The 22259-nt window shown below is 36.1% G+C and overlaps 1 protein-coding gene across 1 annotated transcript in view; it reads left to right on the forward strand.

Moving 5' to 3' along the window:
• LOC109550234 (uncharacterized) overlaps positions 1–22259 on the forward strand; it is a 529004-nt gene that overhangs the window by 8999 nt on the left and 497746 nt on the right. The window contains exon 3 of the mRNA XM_073795485.1: positions 4060–4148. Within this exon, the coding sequence (XP_073651586.1) occupies positions 4060–4072 (13 nt within the window). The 3' untranslated portion in view covers positions 4073–4148. The remainder of the gene's footprint in view (positions 1–4059; positions 4149–22259) is intronic.

The following is a 22259-nucleotide window of genomic DNA, read 5'->3' on the forward strand; positions in this document are numbered from 1 at the left end:
TGGGCTTGCTGGATCATATGGTAACTCTATTTTTAGTTTTTTAAGGAACCTCCAGAGATGTAAATTTAAAAAAAAAGAGGCTTTAACCTCCTCTCTCCCCTTTGAAATGTAATAATAAAGGAAGATATGCTCCCATCACTCATTGTCTACTGGGAGAGTAGGAGCCTAACCACCGTGGGTGCCTAGCTCCAGGTTGTAAAAGTACCCCCTGTCATGAAGATAAGACAAGTTTACTTTTCCTTTGGGTAAGGCCAGTTAACCCAGGTGGTCTACAATGTCCTCACCCCAGCTCTTAAAACCTCTCCTACTATAAAATTCTTTGCTTCAAAGGACACAATCAACAGAGTGAAAAGGCAACTCATGGACTGGGAGAAAATATTTGCAAATCATATATCTGATAAGGTGTTAATATCTAGAAGATATTAAGAACTCCTATGACCTGACAACAACAAAAAAAACCAACTCGATTGAAAAATGGGCAGAGGAGCTTCTGGTTTGGTGAAAGCATCCACATGCCAGGAGGGTGGGGCCACCCCAGTTCCTTGGGGACAGAAGCTCCTGCTCCTGGGACTCTTACGTACTTCATCCTGTGTACCTCTTCATCTGGTTGTTCATCTGTATCCTTTACAATATCCTTTATTAATAAACTGGTAAACGATTTTTCGGTGGTTCCTATAAGCTTATTCTTCTGGATCATCATTTGTGTCATTTTATCAAGAAAGAGATTATTTCAAGGACTTTTTGAATTATGAGAGCTAATAAGCTACATAAGGGTTTTTTTTGAAACACAAGGGAAGGCTGTTTGGAGAGAATGAGAGAATAAGATGAAGGTGATGGGAGGACCAGTGCCTAAGTTGAGTTTGTAATAGTTTCTCAAGTTGCCTTGAAAGATATCTGCACTTTATTTCTGCTTTTATAAAAATTGGAAGTCAAACGAAGAATATAGTATGTGATAGATTGATATGTTTTTCATTACTTGAGAACATGGACTATTTTCTCTCCTATATATTTAGCTGTTTTGGCTTTGAATCTTCATAGTTCAATCAGTGTAATATTGAAGGAAGCCTCTTAGGTTTTACTGAAGACTCAGCCATGTTTTCTTTTTTATTGACTGCACTGGAACTAAATATATCTTGGCAGAGAAAACACACTGCTTGCCACCATTTGAAGTACCCACTGCCCATGGACATAATTGTCCATCAACCCTATAGAGATCTGTAAATTTGTTTGGAAGGCCTGCAAACGAGATTCATCCAATGATAAGTTCTCCTAAGAAGAAGCTGGAGAAACCACTGAAAACAAATATACTTCTCTTATCACCTACCTTAGCATCCACTGTGGCTAGTTCCATGATAGAAAACAAAGGAAAATATTTTATGACAAGTGGCAACATTTCTGACTGATTTTTAGCTGTATCCTTAACAGGGAATAGATGTGTGTGATGTGTAATTATTCAACTGTTACTCTGTGTGTGTGTGTGTGTGTGTGTGTGTGTGTGTGTATAATACTGAGAAGTTCATATCCTAATATACTACATTTTAAAGTTTTAAATAATGTCATCAAGACTATGTGTTGTACATCTACAGAGCCAACACACATGTCATAAATATTGTTATGAATGCTAATAATCAGCTACATGTTGGGTAAATGCATTTAGGTTTAGAAATAACAAATTATTGGGCCATCTGCTATATTTCTAATTGAAAGGCTTGGGGGAATGTATAAGTACTCTAAACTCTTACTTGCTGTGGAAAAATTTTACTCATCACTGAATTATTACTTGGCCTTTGAAAATCATTATTATTTGGCTCCCTTGGAGAGATGGATAATTTACCTAATATGGACAAGTACTTTCCTCCCAAGAGGGAGTAGTTTTACTAGCCTGTGCCTCAGAGGATCAGAAATATACATGGGCAAAGGACTTGAATAGACATTTATCCAAAGATGTACAATAAGCATATGAAAAGATGCTCAACATCACCAGTCATTAGGGAAATGCAAATAAAAACCACAGTAAGATACTACCTCACATCCTTTGGGATGGCTATACCAAAAAACCCACAAAATAACAAGCATTGGCAAGGATGTGGAGAAATCAGAAACCTTGGACACTGCAGACGAGCATGTAAAATGGTGCAAATGCTATGGAAAACAGTATGGTCGTTCCTCAGAAAGTTCAACATAGAATTACCATGTGATCCAGCAATTCCACTTCTAGATATATTCCCCAAAGAACTGAAAGCAGAGACTTTAACAGATATTTGTACACCAGTGTTTATAGTAACATTATTTACAATAGTCAAAAGGTGGAAACAACCCAATGTCCATCAACAGATAAATTCATAAACTGTGGTGTATACATTCAACAGAGTATTTTTCAGCCTTAAAAGGGAACGAAATTCTGACACATGTTACAAGATGGATGAACCTTGAAAACATTATGCTAAATGAAATAAGCTAAACACAGAAGGACAATTAATTGTATGATTGTACCTAATGAGATACCTAGAATAGTTAAATTCATAGAGACAGAAAGTAGAACAGTTTATCAGGGACTGTGGGATGGGAAGAATGGGAAATTATTGGTTAATGTGTATTGAGTTTCCATTTTGGAGGAATTAAAAAGTTCTGGAAACAGGTAATTCTGATGCACATTTGTGAATGTACTTAATGCCACTGAATTGTATATTTAAAATAGGTTACAATAGTAAATTTTATGTATATTTTCCTATAATAAAAATATTTAAAAACCACCAAAACAACTCTCCCATTATTTGTTTCAGCAGAGTTGAGTTTAGACTGTGTTCTGATCTCTCTTAACTATTTAGATAGCCTTGAGTAAAGTCTTCCTTACCTTTTTAACTGTGTTGGGGGCAATTTTTGCTTTGACAGTTTGTAATTCTGGCTTTTCATTGTATGTACCATGCATTATATATACTTATTTGAACACACATCTGTTTCTCTGTGGTATTTTAAGCCCCTTGAGGTTGGGAACCATGTTGTGTTCATACTATCATCACCCAGAATGCATTTCCTGGTGTCCTTACAAATTAGAGCCTCAAAAATTTTTGCTGAAAACAATTTAAATTGTTTCTATTATGCACGGAGAGTTTTCCTGTGTACAAGTAACATCTTTTGGCACCAAATGGAATAGCTAGTACTGTATTAGTATTTTCCTCGAACAAATTGTTCTCTTTAAAAAAATCTAGATCCTATATATCTTTTTAAAAGTTTACCCAAAATAAGCATTGTTGCAATCAAAGGGTAACAGGCTAATGTTATTGCTAAAGGATGCTTTTGTCCCCTGGGTGGAGCCTACCTGGGACAATTCCATAGCCCCAACCAGGTTGGGAAAGTCACCACACTTATAAGAGATTCCCTAAATCATAATGATTAATTTATTAATAATTGGTATAAAGATGATAGTTGAAACCAAGGAAAAGGAGAAGTATGTGTGTTGGCTGTAGAGGCAAAAGGCTTTGCAAAGAACCCTGAGAAATGTCACTTGTATTGCTAATTGTCTTGAGGGAAAATTTTGTGCTTAAAAAACCTATTTATAGTTGCCAGTGTTTTAATGAATATTCAATTTATTAAAATTGTAGACGTGTAAATTTAGATCTTTTAAGCCTTTAAGCTCAAGGTATTCATTTTATTATAAACTTAGTCAATTTTGTTTTGACTAAAATAGTCTCCTTTTCTAACTCCTCAGTGGATTCTTACATGCCATGAAATCTGAGAACCATAAGAGGGGTTTCTAAATTACAGTGAACGAATCTCTAATTCTTGAAGCATTGTCTCAGTGAGGCCATAAAGAGTTAAGTTTTATAGATTTGGCATGAAGATTCCATAACATTTTCAGTTCTCATTGGCACAGGTCAAACCATAGTTTCTTTTAGCCAGCACTGGTTTCAGGAGAGTGTGTCTGACTTTCTTCCAAGGATGATCCTGATAAAGAAAGAAAGCAAAGGAAAAGAAAGCAGGAATGGAAAACAGAGTTACACAGCAGGCCCCAGTGCAGAATTTGACTTTCTCTCTCTGCCGCTTTCTTCCTTTCCTCAGGCAAACTTACTGAACCAGTACTAGTCAAACTCTGAAGATCTCAAGGACTTGCTCTGTTTCGTGCTTGCATCTGTAATGCCTACTGAAATGTGAGTGCTTACTGTTCATTCATTCATTCAAGAACTATTTATTGAGAGCCTGTAATATACCAGGCATGGTTCTAGCTGCTGGCAATGTTAATACTGACCAAATAGCCAAAAATCCATGTTCTCATAGAAATATATCCTAGTGGGAAAAGACAGACAACCAAAAAATAAGTAAGAAGAACAGATAATATGTTAAACGTATCAGTATCCTCCAGGCAAATATCACCAGGAACACACCTGTAGTTGAACAACTTGGGTTTATTACTTGTTGCAGTGAGGGAGAACTATCACCATAGGGAACTGTGGGGGAGCTCAGTAAGAAGGTATTAAAAAGAACCTATTATAGGATTTAGGCCTTGGCTGGATAACTTTGGGGAGGTTCTAATAAGTGGAGATTTTCTTTGGATTCCATGTTGTCAGAAAGCAGGGACAATTTTATAATTGTGTCCTTGCCTGTTGTTGACATTCTGTGAGATTGTTTATGGCCAACAGGAGAACACCATGGCCTAGCTGTGAATATCAGGCCAATTTCCAGATTTCAGGGATTTTTGCTTTCTCAGATGATAAGTGCCCTGAAGAAAAAAAGTAAATCAGGGAGAAGAGATAGGGAGTTCTGGATGGAGCTAGGTGGAGTGGTTTTGATTTACAAAAGGATAGTCAACAAAAGACTCCATGAGTAATTAACATGTGTGCAAAGATCTGAAGGAGGTGAGGAGGGTGAACCCACAAGTGAAAGGTGGGGAAATGAATAGAGGGGAGAGAGGAAATCCTTGACACATTCCAGGAACTGTAAGGAAACCATGGGACTAAATGGTTAGTTAACAAAGATAAGAGAAATGACCCAAACTAAGGTATTGCTGCTAGATACAGAGTGCCTAACCAGGTTATCCAGCACTGAGTGGAGTTCAAACTGACTTTAGCAGGTCCTGGGTCAAGACTGGACCACTTTTTGGTATGCTAATTAGGGGTATTGATCCAGGATTGGATAAGTCTAGACCGGATTATTTTAAAAAGCAGGTTTAAAATAAATAAAATAAAAAATATAAAAATAAAAAGCACGTTTAGGCAGACTTTATCTCTTCAGCATCGTCTAAGAGCAGTTTCTCAAACAGGTGATGAGCTTTGTGCTGGCACAGAGCATTCAAACATTTGCTAAATGCTTTAACTCCAGTCATGGGACCTCCCTAAACAGATTCCACATAGAGAAAACCTGAAATCATCTTAAAATGTGTGTTGCATGAGAATGAATTCTGAGTTATGAAAATGCTTCTTCTAAATTGTAACTAGACAAGCTCTCTCATAACAATACTTTAAACATTTACTGTGTAAATTTTCACACGTTAATCTCATTGAACATTTTAACTGCCTTAAGAAATAGGGTAGGAATCTTTCCATTTATATTTGGTTGAACCGTATGAAATTGCTGTATTTTACCATTTTTAACCTACAAAAATGGCAGTTACATTTGGTCCTACCTAAAAGGTGAGGAAATTGGAGAAGTTAAGAAAGGCAAAGGAGAGTTAGTGGTAGAGTTTCACAACTCCTATACTTATGTCTCCAGCCTAGATTACTCCCCTGGACTCCATACTCATCCACATCTCCTCTTGAAAATCTGTCTAGTAAGCTTCAAGTTTAACATGGTAAAAACTGCTTCAATCAAAAGACATAGAATGGCTAAATGAATTTTTAAAAAGTATATGCTCTTTCACTTTAGCTTTAAGAATGTGTACAGACTGAAAGAGAAGGGATGAAAAAAAGATATTTCATGCAAATGGACACCAAAAAAAAAAAACAGGCTTAGTTATATTTATATCAGACAAACAGACAAAATAGAGTTTAAGCCACAGTCTAATAATAGGCAAAGAAGGTCATTATATAATGAAAAAGGGGTCATTCGAAGACAATATAACATTTGTAAATATACACCCAACATGGGAGCACCTAATTATATATAGCAAATATTAACAGACGTGAAGAGAGAAATAGATAGCCATACAGTAATAGTAGAGGATTTCAATACCCCACTTTCAACAATGGATAGATCTTGTAGATAGCAAATCAGTATGGAAACATTGGTCCTAAACTACATGTTATATCAGATGAACTTAACAAATATATACAGAAATATGAACTTAACAGAAATATACAGACCATTCCATCCCAACGCAGCAGAATACACATTCTTCTCAAGCACACATGGAATATTCTCTAGGATAGATCACGTTTGGCCACAAAATAAGTCTTAATACATTTAAGAGATTGAACTCATATCAAGCATCTTTTATGAAATCAGAAATCAATTATAAGAAGAAAACTGGAGAATTTATGTGGAGATTAAACAACATGCTTCTGAATAACCAATGGGTCAAAGAAATCAAAAGGGCAATCAAAAAATATTTTGAGACAAATGGAAAAACAACATACCAAAACTTACGGGATACAGCACAAGCAGTTGTAAGAGGTAAGTTTATAGGAATAAACACCTACATTAAGTTGCAAGAAAGATCTCAGATTAAAAAAACTAACTGTACACCTCAAAGGACTAGGAAAAAAATCTAAGCCCAAATTTAGTAGAAGGAAGGAAATAAATTTAAAAGAGTAGAAATAGAGACTAAAAAAAGAGAATAGAAAAGATTGAGCTGCTTTTTTTCTTTAAAGATAAACACAGTTGACAACCCTTTCTAGACTCACCAAGAAAAAAAGAGACTCAAATAAGAAATGAAAGAGGATACTTTGCAACTGTTACCATAGAAATACAAAGGATCATAAGAAATTACTATGAACAATTATATACCAACAAATTAGACAACCTAAAAGAAATGGATAAATTCCTAGAAACATACAACCTACAAAGACTAAATCATGAGGAAACAGAAAATCTGAACAGACAAATTGCTAGTAAGGTTATTGAATTAGAAATCAAAACTCTCCCAACAAATGAAAGTTCAGGACTAGATGGCTTCACAGAATTCCACTAACCAATTAAGGAAGTAATATCAAATATTCTCAAATTATTTCAAAAAACAGAAGAGGAGAGGACATTTTCAAACTCATTTTATGAGGTCAGCACTATCCTAATACCAAAGCCAGACAAGGACACTACGATAGAAGAAAATTACAGGTCAATTTTCACTGGTAAACATAGATGCAAAAATCCTCAACCCAATATTAGCAAACCAATTCAACATTACATTAAAAGGATCTTACACCATGATCAAGTAGGATTTATTCCTAGGATGCAGGATGGATCAACATCTGCAAATCAATCAATCATATTGACAAAATGAAGGATAAAAACTATATGATCATCTCAATAAATGCAGAAAAATTATGTTGCAAAATTCAACATTCGTTCATGATAAAAACTCTCAACAGACTGGGTGTAGATGGAACATACCTTGATGTAATAAGGGCCATATATGACAAGCCCACATTGATTATATCTTCATCATAATCAATGATGAAGAGTTGAAAACTTTTCCTCTAAGATCAGGAACAACACAAAGATGCCCATGACACTTGTGTTCAATATAGTACTGGAACTCCTAGATAGAGCAACTAGACAAGAAAATAAATAAAAGGTATCCAAATTGGAAAGGAAGATGTAAAACTGTCTCTATTTGCAGATGACATATATAGAAGACCTAAAGATGTCACCAAAAAACTGTTAGGACTAATAATCAAATTCAGTAAATTTGCAAGATACAAAACCAATATACAAATATCAATGCATTTGTATACACTAATGACTATTAGGAAGAGAAATGGAGAAAGTAACTCCATTTAGAATTGCATCAAAAAGAATGAAATACCTAGGAATAAATCTAACCAAGGAGGTGAAAATCTGTACACTGAAAACTATAAGACATTGATGAAGTAAACTGAAGACATAAATAAATGGAAAGATATTCTGTGCTCGTGGATTGGAAGAATTAGTATTGTTAAAGTATCTATACTACCCAAAGTGATCTACAGATTTATTACAATCCCTATCAAAATTCCAATGGCATTTTTCACAGAAATAAAAAAAACTCCTAAAATATGTTTGGAACCACAAAAGACCCCAAATGGCCAAAGCAGTCTAGAGAAAGAAGAACAAAACTGGAGTTATCACACTTCCTGACTTCAATCAATATTACAAAGCTACAGTAATCAAAACAGTATGGTATTGGCATAAAAAAGGACACATAGATCAATGGAACAGAATAGAGATCCCAGAAATAAACCTATGCATATGTGGTCAATTAATTTACAACAAAGGAGCCAAGAATATACAATAGGCAAAGAACAGGCTCTTCAATAAATTGTGTTGGGAAAACTGGGCAGCCACACGTGAAAGAATGAAACTGGCCCACTATCTTACACCATACACAAAAATTAACTCAAAATGGATTAAAGACTTGAATGTAAGACCTAAAACCATAAAAGCCTTAGAAGAAAACATGAGGTGAGCTCCTTTATAGTGGGCTTGACAATGAATTTTTGGATTTGACACTAAAACCAAAGGCAGCAAAAGCAAAAACAAACAAGTAGGGCTCCATCAAATTATGAAGCTTCTGCATAGCAAAGAAAACCATCAGCAAAATGAAAAGACAACCTATGGAATGGGAAAAAATATTTGAAAGTCATATATCTGTTAAAGAGTTAATATCCAAAATATATAAATAACTCATATAACTCAGTAGCAAAAAACAACCTTATTAAAAAACCAGCAGAAGAATAGAATAGACATTTTTCCAAGAAGACATACAAATGGCCAACAGGTACATGCAAAAGTGCTTATCATCACTAACCATCAGGGAAATGCAAATCAAAGCCACAATGAGAGATCACCTCACACTTGTTCGAATGGCTATCATCAAAAAGACAACAGATAACAAGTGTTGGTGAGGATATGGAGAAAAGAGAACCGTCATGTGCTGTTGGTGGGAATGTAAATTGGTGCAGCCACTATGGAAAATAGTATGAAGTTTCCTGAAAAAATTAAAAATAGTTCTGGATGATATAGCAGTTCCACTCTCGGTATATATCTGAAGGAAACAAAACCACTATTTTGAAGATACATCTGCACCCCCATGTTTACTGCAGTATTATTTACAATAGCCAAGACATGGAACCAATCTCAGCATCCATCCACAGATGAATGGATAAAGAAGTTGTGGGGGGTGTCTCTCTCCCTCTCCCTCCCTCCCTCCCTCCCTCCCTTTCACTTTCTCTCTCCCCTTCCCTCCATAAATGTATATATATATATATATATGTAACTGTGTGAAGTGATGGATATTAATTAGACTTACTGTGATCATTTCAAAATATATCAAATTATGTTGTACACCTGAAACTAATACAGTATTATATGTCAATTATATCTCAATAAAACTGGGGGAAAAACATGGTAAAAATTGAACTTCAAATTCACCAAGTCTTCTCCTGCCACCTTTCCCATCTCAGTAAATGGCAACTCCATCTTTCCAATAGCGCAGGCTAGGAAACTATGGAAACTGTCTTTAACTTCTCTCATTTTCTCACACTCATATTTAGACATCAGTAAATCCTGTCAGTTCTGCTTTTGAAATATAACCAGAATGTGACCACTTCTTACCATGCTGTCCAAGCCACCATTTTCTTTATATTATGGTAATAGCTTCTTAACTGGTTGCCTGTTGACATCTGCTTTCCATACGGAATGACCTTTTTTAAACATCTAAATGTGATTATATCACTCCTCTGCTAGAAGTGTTCTGATGACTTCACATAGCCAAAGTCATTAAAAATCCTACAAAACCCTTTATTTCTCACACCTCCATGACCTTTTTGATCTCATCTTAACACATTTCTGCCTCCAGGCCTTCACATTTATAGTTTCTTCTACTTGTAGTTCTCTTCTTTAAACTTAAAAAATTCCAATTGTAAATACTATGTATTTCCAAGAGATCATTTAAAAAGTAATCATAGGGCTTCCCTGGTGGCGCAGTGGTTGAGAGTCCGCCTGCCAATGCAGGAGACACGGGTTCGTGCCCCGGTCCGGGAGGATCCCGCATGCCGCGGAGCGGCTGGGCCCGTGAGCCATGGCCGCTGAGCCTGCGCGTCTGGAGCCTGTGCTCTGCAACGGGAGAGGCCACAACAGTGAGAGGCCCGCGTACCGCAAAAAAAAAAAAAAAAAAAAAAAAAGTAATCATAATATCAATATCACACTGTAAAAGTAAACTATAATTCCATTATATCATCTGATACACTGTGTTTACATTTTCTTAGTTTTCACAATTAAAAAAAATTGTTCAAATCAGGATCCAAACAGGATCGACAATTGCATTTGCCTAATATGTCTCTTAAGATACTTAAAAAAAAAAAATTATTTATTTACTTTTTTGGCCATGCCCTGCGGCATGTGGGATTTTAGTTCCCTGACCAGGGATTGAACTCATGCCCCTTGCAGTGGAAGTGGGGAGTTTTAACCACTGGACCACCAGGGAAGTCCCTAAGATACTTTTAATCTATGAAGCTCTGTCTCCATTTTTTCACATCCTTTGTTTGTTAAAAACATAAAAAAAGATTGGACATTTTGTGGGGTAGAATTTCTGACATTCTAGATTGATATTGTTTAACATGTTTATCTCCTTTTTATTTCCTCTAACCAGGTTATTAGATTAGACCTGGAGGCTAGACAGATCCAAGTTTGATTTTTTTTCACAAATATTTCATAGATGAGTTTGTATTTTGCCTATTGTGTTACATTGATGAGAGGTTATCATGTCTGGCTGTCTCCTTTTTGTGATGTTAAGACTTCAGTAGATTTAGGTATTAATTCATTGTAGCCACTAGAGGTCAGGACTTTATTTTAAAAACAAGCACTTCATTAAAAAAAAATGCAGTGCTCACATAAAAAAATTTTTTTTTAATAAAAAAAAAGCACTTCATGAAGGATCTAGGCTTAAGTCTTGTAAAAGAGTGAAAAAAATCTATATTAATGATGTATCAATTTTAGGAATTTCTGGATAAAAATTTTTTGACTCAAATATAAATGTTTGCTGCTTTAAAAGTTTAAATATGTTTTTTTGCAATATAATCTTTCTATTTTAAAATTTATTATTTATTTTTGGCTGTGTTGGGTCTTCGTTTCTGTGCGAGGGCTTTCTCTAGTTGTGGCAAGCGGGGGCCACTCTTCATTGCGGTGCGCAGGCCTCTCACTGTCGCGGCCTCTCTTGTTGCGGAGCACAGGCTCCAGACGCGCAGGCTCAGTAGTTGTGGCTCACGGGCCCAGTTGCTCCGTGGCATGTGGGATCTTCCCAGACCAGGGCTCGAACCCGTATCCCCTGCATTGGCAGGCAGATTCTCAACCACTGCGCCACCAGGGAAATCCTCTATTTTTAAATCATTATCACTATGCGAAAATTATGTTTCCTAGATTTAAATACTCCTGTACTCCAGAAGTTAAAGTCATTTTATATGCTGCTTTAACTGTATATAGTACTCTGGTTAAAGTGGAGAAACAGGAAGATAGGACAGAAGGAAGAATACTGGTGAAACCAAACATGGAGTTAAAAAGCACTGAGCAGCAAAGGAGAGGAGGAAGTAAATTTACATATCTGTGGCTACAGTGGAAACCTGAAACTGCTTCCTCTCTGGGGCTGTTCTCAGGCCCCTTTCCCAGTGCTATCTCCAGAACTTCGTAAGAAACATGCCTTGCTATGGGTAGCCTTATGAGTCCAAAGAAGTTCTTCAATTTAATCATTTAAGAATTTTGATTGGGATTGCTGCTATGTGTTGTTTGTGTTCTTCACAAGTGGGAGAAATTTAACTCAGTGATGTAACTGTTATGGTAAATTACTGGCCAAAAACCTCATGCCAAAACAGTAGATGAGTATGATAATAACAATAATATATACATTTTTAGAATCATCCTATAGGGGTGGAAAAACATGGACTAACCCAGAGAACCCAGAATTTAGATTCTGGCACTGCTTTACTATGGCGTCTTGTAACATGACCACTTTGAGCTTCTGTTTACCTGTATGTAAAGTGGGACCAGTGAGACCTAGAGCTGCCAGGGTGGTTGCAAGCGTTGGGTCTTCTTATCTCATTCATTGCTTCTATTTAGTTTCCCTTACAGGATCTTTGCATAGCCCCAACCTCATTTCTTTTTATTGCTGAATATTCCATCATATGGATATATCACATTTTATTTATTTATTCATCAATTCAGGGTCATTTGGTTTGTTTCTTTTTGGTTATTTTGATTAATGTTGCTATAAATACTCATGTATAAGTTTTAGTGTGCATGTATATATATTTTTTCTCTTGGGTATTTATCCAGGGATGGAATTATTATTAAGTCATATGGTAACTCTGTATTTAACCTTTTAAGGAAGTGCCAGACTATTTTCCAAACTGGCTATACAATTTTACATTCCAACCAGCAGTGTATGAGGATGCTCCAATTTCTCCAAGTCCTTGCCAACATTTGTTATTGTCTGTCTTTTTGATTACAGCCATCCTAGTAAATGAGCAGTGATATCTCATTGTGGTTTTAGTTTGCATTTCCTTAATGGCTGATGATGTTGAGCATCTTGTTGTGTGCTTATCAGTCATTTATATATCTACTTTGGAGAAATGTTTATCCAGATCTTTTGCCCATCTTTTACTTGGGTTATTTTTCTTTTTATAGTTGAGTTGTAAGAATAATTTATATATTCTGGATACTACTCCTTTATCAGATATGATATGAGCTGTTTATATATTTTGGAGATTAATCCTTTGTCCATTGATTCGTTTGCAAATATTTTCTGCCATTCTGAGGGTTGTCTTTTCTTCTTGTTTATGGTCTCCTTGCTGTGCAAAAGCTTTGAAGTTTCATTAGGTCCCATTTGTTTATTTCTGTTTTTATTTCCATTACTCTAGGAGGCGGATCAAAAAATATCCAGCTGTGATTTATGTCAAAGAGTGTTCTTCCTATGGTTTCCTCGAAGAGTTTTATAGTGTCCGGTCTTACATTTAGGTCTCTAATCCATTTTGAGTTTATTTTTGTGTGTGGTGTTAGGGAGTTTTCTAATTTCATTCTTTTATATGTAGCTGTCCAGTTTTCCCAGCACCACTTATTGAAGAGACTGTCTTTTCTCCATTGTATATCCTTGCCTCCTTTGTCATAGATTAGCTGACCATAGGTGCATGGGTTTATCTCTGGGCTTTCTATCTTGTTCCATTGATCTGTATTTCTGTTTTTGTGCCAGTACCATATTGTCTAGATTACTGTAGCTATGTAGTATAGTCTGAAGTCAGGGAGTCTGATTCCTCCAGCTCCACTTTTTTCCCTCAAGACTGCTTTGGCTATTCGGGGTCTTTTGTGTCTCCATACAAATTTTTTAAGACATTTTGTTCTAGTTCTGTAAAAAATGCCACTGGTAATTTGATAGGGATTGCATTGAATCTGTACATTGCTTTGGGTAGTATAGTCATTTTCACAGTATTGATTCTTCCAATCCAAGAACATGGTATATCTCTCCATCTGTTGGTATCATCTTTTGTTTTTTTGGCGGTACGCAGGCCTCTCACTGCTGTGGCTTCTCCCGTTGCGGAGCACAGGCTCCGGATGCGCAGGGTCAGCGGCCATGTCTCATGGGCCCAGCCGCTCCGCGGCACGTGGGATCCTCCCGGACTGGGGCACGGACCCGCATCCCCTGCATCAGCAGGCGGACTCTCAACCACTGCGCCACCACGGAAACCCTGTTGGTATCATCTTTAATTTCTTTCATCAGTGTCTTATAGTTTTCTGCATATAGGTCTTTTGTCTCCCTAGGTAGGTTTATTCCTAGGTATTTTATTCTTTTTGATGCAATGGTAAATGGGAGTGTTTCTTTAATTTCTCTTTCAGATTTTTCATCATTAGTGTATAGGAATGCAAGAGATTCCTGTGCATTAATTTTGTATCCTGCAACTTTACAAAATTCATTGATTAGCTCTAGTAGTTTTCTGGTGGCATCTTTAGGATTCTCTATGTATAGTATCATGTCATCTGCAGTGACAGTTTTACTTCTTCTTTTCCAATTTGTATTCTTTTATTTCTTTTTCTCCTCTGATTGCCGTGGCTAGGACTTCCAAAACTATGTTGAATTATAGTGGTGAGAGTGGACATCCTTGTCTTGTTCCTGATCTTCAAGGAAATGCTTTCAGTTTTCACCTTTGAGAATGATGTTTACTGTGGGTTTGTCGTATATGGCCTTTATTATGTTGAGAGAGGTTCCCACTATGTCCACTTTCTGGAGAGTTTTTATCAAAAATAGGTATTGAATTTTGCCAAAAGCTTTTTCTGCATCTATTGAGATGATCATATTGTTTTTATTCTTCAATTTGTTAATATGGTGTATCACATTGATTCATTTGCATATATTGAAGAATCCTTGCATCCATGGGATAAATCCCATTGATCATGGTGTATGATCCTTTTAATGTGTTGTTGGATTGTTTGCTAGTTTTTTGTTGAGCATTTTTGCATCTATATTCATCAGTGATACTGGTCTGTAAGTTTCTTTTTTTTTAGTGTCTTTTTCTGGTTTTGGTATCAGGGTGATGGTGCCCTCACAGAATGAGTTTGGGAGTGTTCCTTCCTCTGCAATTTTTTGGAAGAGTTTGAGAAGGTTGGGTGTTAGCTCTTCTCTAAATGTTTGATAGAATTCATCTGTGAAGCCATCTGGTCCTGGACTTTTGTTTGTTGGAAGATTTTTAATCACAGTTTCAATTTCATTACTTGTGATTGGTCTGTTCATATTGTCTGTTTCTTCCTGGTTCAGTCTTGGAAGGTTATACCTTACTAAGAATTTGTCCATTTCTTCCAGGTTGTCCATTTTATTGGCATAGAGTTGCTTGTAGTAGTTTCTTAGGATGCTTTGTATTTCTGCAGTTTCTGTTGTAACTTCTCCTTTTTTCATTTCTAATTTTATTGATTTCAGTCCTCTCTCTCTTTTTCTTGATGAATCTGGCTAAAGGCTTATCAACTTTGTTTATCTTCTCAAATAACTGGCTCTTAGTTTTGTTGATCTTTGGTATTGTTTTCTTTGTTTCTATTTCATTTATTTCTGCTCTGATCTCTATGATTTATTTCCTTCTGCTAACTTTGGGTTTTGTTTGTTCTTCTTTCCCTAGTTCCTTTAGGTGTAAGGTTAGATTGTTTATTTGAGATTTTTCTGTTTCTTGAGGTAGGCTTGTATAGCTATAAACTTCCCTCTTAGAACTGCTTTTGCTGCATCCCATAGGTTTTGGATCGTCGTGTTTTCATTGTCATTTGTCTCTAGGTATTTTTTGATTTCCTTTTTGATTTCTTCAGTGATCTCTTGGTTATTTAGTAATGTATTGTTGAGCCTCCATGTGTTTGTGTTTTTTATATTTTTTCCCTGTAATTCATTTCTAATCTCATAGCGTTGTGGTCAGAAAAGATGCTTGATATGATTTCAATTTTCTAAAATTTACTAAGGCTTGATTTGTGACCCAAGATGTGATCTATCCTGGAGAATGTTCCGTGCACACATGAGAAGAAAGTGTAATCTGCTGTTTTTGGATGGAATGTCCTATAAATATCAATTAAATCTATCTGGTCTTTTGTGTCATTTAAAACTTCTGTTTCCTTATTTATTTTCATTTTGGATGATCTGTCCATTGGTGTAACTGAGGTGTTAAAGTCCCCCACTATTACTGTTTTACTGTCAATTTCCTGTTTTATAGCTGTTAGCAGTTGCCTTATGTATTGAGATGGTCCTATGTTGGTGCATATATGTTTATAATTCTTATATCTTCTTGGATTGAACCCTTGATCATTATGTAGTGTCCTTCCTTGTGTCTTGTAACATTCTTTATTTTAAAGTCTATTTTATCTGATATTAGTATTGCTACTCCAGCTTTCTTTTGATTTCCATTGGCATGGAATATCTTTTTCCATCCCCTCACTTTCAGTCTGTACGTTTCCCTAGGTTTGAAGTGGGTCTCTTGTAGACAGCATATAGATGGGTCTTGTTTTTGTATCCACTCTGCAAGCCTGTGTCTTTTGGTTGGAGCATTTAATCCATTCATGTTTAAGGTAATTATCGATATGTATGTTCCTATGACCATTTTCTTAATTATTTGGGGTTTGTTTTTGTAGGTCGTTTTCTTCTCTTGTGTTTCCTACTTGGAGAAGTTCCTTTAGCATTTGTTGTAGAGCTGGTTTTGGTGGTGCTGATTCTCTTAGCTTTTGCTTGTCTGTAAAGCTTTTGATTTCTCCATTGAATCTGAATGAGATCCTTGCCAGGTAGAGTAATCTTGGTTGTAGTTTCTTCCCTTTCATCACTTTAAGTATATCATGCCACTCCCTTCTGGCTTGTAGAGTTTCTGCTGAGAAATCAGCTGTTGACCTTATGGGAGTTCCCTTGTATGTTATTTGTCATTTTTCCCTTGCTGCTTTCAATAATTTTTCTTTGCCTTTGATTTTTGTCAGTTTGATTACTGTGTGTCTCAGCATGTTTCTCCTTGGGTTTATCCTGCCTGGAACTCTCTGTGCTTCCTGGAGTTGGGTGGCTATTTCCTTTCCCAAGTTAGGGAAATTTTTGACTGTAATCTCTTTGTATATTTTCTCTGGTCCTTTCTCTCTCTCTTCTCCTTCTGGGACCCCTATAATGCAAATGTTGTTGCGTTTAATGTTTTCCCAGAGGTCTCTTAGGCTGTCTTCATTTCTTTTCATTCTTTTTTCTTTTTTTTTTTTTGTGGTACGCAGGCCTCTCACTGTTGTGGCCTCTCCCGTTGCAGAGCACAGGCTCTGGATGCGCAGGCTCAGAGGCCATGGCTCACAGGCCAGCCGCTCCGCGGCATGTGGGATCTTCCCAGACTAGGACGCGAACCCGTGTCTCCTGCTTCAGCAGGCAGCCTCTCAACCATTGAGCCACCAGGGAAGCCCTCTTTTTTCCTTATTCTATTCAGCAGCAGTGAATTCCACCATTCTGTCTTCCAGGTCACTTATCCATTCTTCTGCCTTAGTTATTCTGCTATTGATTCCTTCTAGTGTATTTTTCTTTTCAGTTATTGTATTGGTCATCTCTGTTTGTTTGTTCTTTAATTCTTCTAGGTCTTTGTTAAACATTTCTTGCATCTTCTTGACCTTTGCCTCCATTCTTTTTCCGAGGTCCTGGATCATCTTCACTTCATCATTCTGAATTCTTTTTCTGGAATGTTGCCTATCTCCACTTCATTTAGTTGTTTTTCTGGGGTTTTATCTTGTTCCTTCATCTGGTACGTAGCCCTCTGCCTTTTCTTCTTGTCTGTCTTTCTGTGAATGTGTTTTTTGTTCCGTGGGCTGCAGGATTGTAGTTCTTCTTCTGCTGTCTCGAGTTTTAAATTTTATTAACTTAGTTTTTAACATAATGTAGTGAATTTCAAGTTTGTATAATTTAATTTTTAATAGTGGCTATCTAACATCTGACTTGTAAAATTTAGCAGTAAGCTTCTCACAAACCTGTAAAAATCAATTCCAAAACACTACTGATTCTTCTTGCTCCCCCTGCCCCAAGTACACCATGCACATCTTGATCACAAGTGATAGAGAATAGATTTTTCAAACTGATATCATGTGTTTCGGTGCCATATCATTTATGTTTTGGAGCCCTGCTATGGATACCTTGGCTGCTGAGTCTTTAAGAGGGTAGAGAAAACTTAAACCTTACTAATAATCTCTACCTTCACTATTTATTGGCTAGTCATTGGCTATGGCAGGTTTCTTATACTTTAACATGCCTACAAATTATCCAAGGAATTCACTAAATTGCAGAGTCTAGGGCTCAACTCCAAGCTTCTGATTCTGTAGACATAGAGTGGCGGTAAGAAATGTATAAGCATCTGAGGAAATGCTGACATAGGTGTTCTTTATGCTTTGAGAAACACTTTTGTCATGGTATTATACAGTTGAAGACACTAAGATAAATTCTTCTAAACAGGTTACTGTCAGTGCTGTTGTCAATCAGCCCGGATAAGGTGAGCTTTTATATTAAGTATAATTCAATAGGAGGTCCTAGCTTTGTTCAGAAAGAAATGCTCTCACATATCTCTCCTTAATTTACAGTTAAACATCAATTCATAAATTTAGAAACAGTAAAAATCTGTTCACACCTTAATGTCACCAGATCATGACTTCAGAAGAGTAGATTGAAATCTACTTCTGTATCTTTGTCATGTCTACCTGTATCACTTCTACCTCTACCTCTAGCTGCATCTCCATTTCTATCCCTATCTCTACCTCTATTTCTGTCTTTTTAAAAAATATATGCTTGGCATATATTGACATTATGCATTATAAAGTATTATATATTAAAACTCCCACTGGTGAAAAAAGGAAGTGGAGTTCGGGGTGGGAAGAGTGGTATATTATAACAAGTGTTCAGGGAAGTAATTTTCTTCTAGATAAATAAATATTTTACTTCCTTTACTTCATTTTAGTTGAGAACTATTTGGGTTTTTATCTTGGCCAGAAACAAGGAGAGTTGAGAAACACAGCATTTGGAGCCAAAGGAAATCAGAGTAAGAATTAAAGACATTAACAAATTGACATCTAAACCCCAAACACTTCAGCATCTTGGTACATATCATCCATGTATTTTAAATAAGGATGATAACCAATATAATCTTGGGATTTACTGTGAGAAAGGGTCCTTTGAATAGTTGTACAACTGCCTTTTACTATTATCTGCAGCTGGGCCTGGCCCAAATCATGCTGAACTAGTGCAGTTCTAGTTGTGTCCTTAGGAATTTCTTAAATAGCTAATATAAATTTTTCACTTATTTAAAAACAGAAGTTTTAAAATTCTGTACTATTCTCTTTTCCCATTAGAAAATTTTTTTTAGAAGTATCTCTTCATTTCAGTCTATATGGTATTAAACCTTTAAGTTTAATTAACTACTTAGTAGAAAATTCTGTACAAGAACATGCTTGGAAACATTTAATAGTTTTGTTTGTTTATTGTTGTGTTGTTGCATAGGGAAGGAATTGCTGAGGAAAGGAGGAAAATGAAATATCTTTTTTTAAGCCTCATGATTTACTAAAATAACTGAAAACATCAGATTATTAATATTATTAAGATATTTCAGTGTTCTGTAAGTAGAAATAAAGTCAATACAGAGTTTATAGACTAGTTGGATAACTCATTTCATTCCACCCATAAATTTATTCATTAACTGAATGAAAGAGAAACCATATTATATTTAAAGAAGCCTGGCCTTTGAAGTCATGGAGTCATATTGACTTGAATTCAAATCTCTGCTTGTAACGATTAAATGTGGTTTATTATCTATCTATCTGTCTGTCCATCCATCCATCCATGTTGAATGGATGAAATTCAACATGGTTCATGCTTTCAGGAAGCTTCCAGTCCAGTGAAGAAGCAGATAATAAATCAGTGGTCACAGGTCAGTATGATTATAGTGTGTGTAGATGCTGCCTCAGTACGATGGAGGAGATCTAAATCAGACAGGGGTGAGAGGATAAGGGAGAACTTAAATAAACAATGGTTTAGTTATACTAATACCCAAGGACAACAGAAGCAATACTGATTCATATTTTCTTAACTAAAAGAGTCATCCAAGTGACTGGCAGGTGAACCAGGTCTCCCTCCTCCAACTGTCTTAATTTCTACTAAGAAAGTAATGGTAGAAATTATCTTAATTTAAAATTAATTTAGATAGTTATATAACTATAGTTATATTAGATCATTGAAACTCTTTTCATTAATCTATTTAACCCCTTTGCCAGATTAGCCAAAACTCTTTATTCTCCTTGTGAAACAGTGACTTATGTCTAGAATCACTGAACACTCACTTGCATCTGGTAGGGTACTCATTAGTATGCTCCTGCAAGTTGACTCTCCAACTGAGTGAGGCTATGGACTAAATTATGTCCCCTCCAAATACATATGTTGAAGCCCTAACCCCCACTGTGGCTGTATTTGGAGTGAGGAGGTAATTAAGGTTAAATGAGGTTATAAGGGTGGAGCCCTGATCTGATAGGATTAATGTCCTTATAAGAGGAGTCACCAGGGAGCTCTCTCTTTGCCTCTCCTCTCACCTGTGAACACATAGGGAGAAACTGTCCATCTGCAAGTCAGAAGAGAGCTGTAACCAGGAACCGAATTGACTGGACCTTGATCTTGGACTTACTAGCATCCAGAACTATGAGAAAATAAATTTCTGTTGCTTAAGCCACTGAATCTGTGGTATATTTTATGGCATCCTGAGGTGATTAAGACAAGTGATGATGATTCTTACCATGAATTAGCCTTGCTTGTCCTTGTATTTGTGATTGCAATTATATAATTTAATTAAATATTATATATCCATGAAATAATGAGTAGGAAAAGTTATTTTTATGAAAAACTAAGTTTAGTTTTTGAAAGGCATGATGAAGACAAATCTTTAAAGAAAAAGTGTTGAATTAGATGTTTGTGAAAGTGCTTTTTTAATAAAAAAGTTCTCAGTAAATATGTTATTGTTGGTTCTGGAAGGAATCCGTCATACTAAGAGTTATCTTCTCTAACCTAAACTTACATCTACTTCCATAGAGGAGTCTCAACCATTGCAAGGTCTATGGCTCCACCAGATTAGGACCAGGGGGTAGCTATAACTAGCTAGTCATAGGCAGTAATCTGGGTGGCAGAAACCTAGGACCAAAGTCACGGAGTGTACCTAACCCCTAGGAAAATAATGAAATGAGCCTGAGTCAGGAAATGTGGGGCCAATACAGGAATCATAAAGGCTGGGAAGAAAATAGCATTTCTAGGGTTGGCTGCTAGAGATAGGAAGGATTAGGCAAGGCAGAAAGCTGCCCTGAGGCTCCTTTAAAAATTCTGATTTCTGGAGTGGGAGGGATCCAGGTTGCTGGATCTCTTAACTTGGGAAAGCAGCTCTGCCCCAAAATATCTTCTCCATACTCCTTGGCATATTTTTACTACTGACAGATGAGCTAATTGTTATAACTTTGTTGAAAAGTTTATTTTGTTTTAAAATAAAAACAGCTTCTGGAACACTGAAGGTAGGGAGTTACCAAATCACTCAATGTGCACAAATATGAGAAGACTGTTTTTTCTGCATTTCTGACGGGTTCCTAGTTCCCCAAAACTAAAACTAAATTGATATTTTCTCTTTCAAGTAACTTTTTCACAAAACTCTAAATTCTAGAGGTATTTTATCTTGTTAATGACTATATGAAATTTATAAAATATTGAGCTTTTAATTTTAATATATGCATCATTGGTTTAAAGTAGTATTACATATTACAATATAAGTCCACTAACTTTATTTCTATAATTAATTCAACCAGCTATTTAGAGAGCACTATTATGTATCAGAAGTTGTATTGTAGGCATAAGGATGAAAAGGGGGGCTTCTGTTTTAAAGGATCAACTATGATATAATTCTATATATATGGTAGAATGTATCTGTTCATATGGTAATGTGAACAAAAAAGAAGACATTTTCTTTGGAAAATATGGGAAAGTCCTTTCTCTAAGTACATGAAAACCAGGAATGTGATTACTGTAAGAAAATTGGGGGCTCATGGGTCATGTATTTAAAAAAAGTACACTAAGTCCATTAAGAAGAAGGTTGGGGGAGCTTGACTCTTAAGCAATAAGATTATCTTAAAATTTAAAGGGATTTGTGTATGTTTGTATTCTATCAATGGCAAGAGAGAGATTCCCATACCAGAAAGAGAAAATCTTTGTTATTGTTTAATAGGGTGCCTGAGTATGTTGAAGAGAAGGGATTACAAAGAGTAAACTAAAGTGGGAAGTAAAATAGCCCATGATGAGTACTTGGAATGATTGATGGATAAACACTCCAGTGTTGTTTATATTTGCATTGGGAAATATTTTAAGCACCTGGATTTTAGTTAATCCTATTTCCCAAGGCAGTAATGTTCTCCGTATTTGTACAGCAACCCAAGGAAACCAAACAAAGGTAGATTGCGAGCACAGAGGCTAAATCAGGTATTCCTCTGAATCAGAGTTACAGAGTTAATGTTGTCTGTATTGGAATTTAAGCAACATGTCTTTCCCTTTTAATCGCCCCATACAGAAAAGGTTAATATGAGTGTGATAAACGTTAACTAGAAGTTAT

Source organism: Tursiops truncatus, chromosome 18 (assembly GCF_011762595.2).
Source record: "Tursiops truncatus isolate mTurTru1 chromosome 18, mTurTru1.mat.Y, whole genome shotgun sequence".
NCBI lineage: Eukaryota > Metazoa > Chordata > Mammalia > Artiodactyla > Delphinidae > Tursiops > Tursiops truncatus.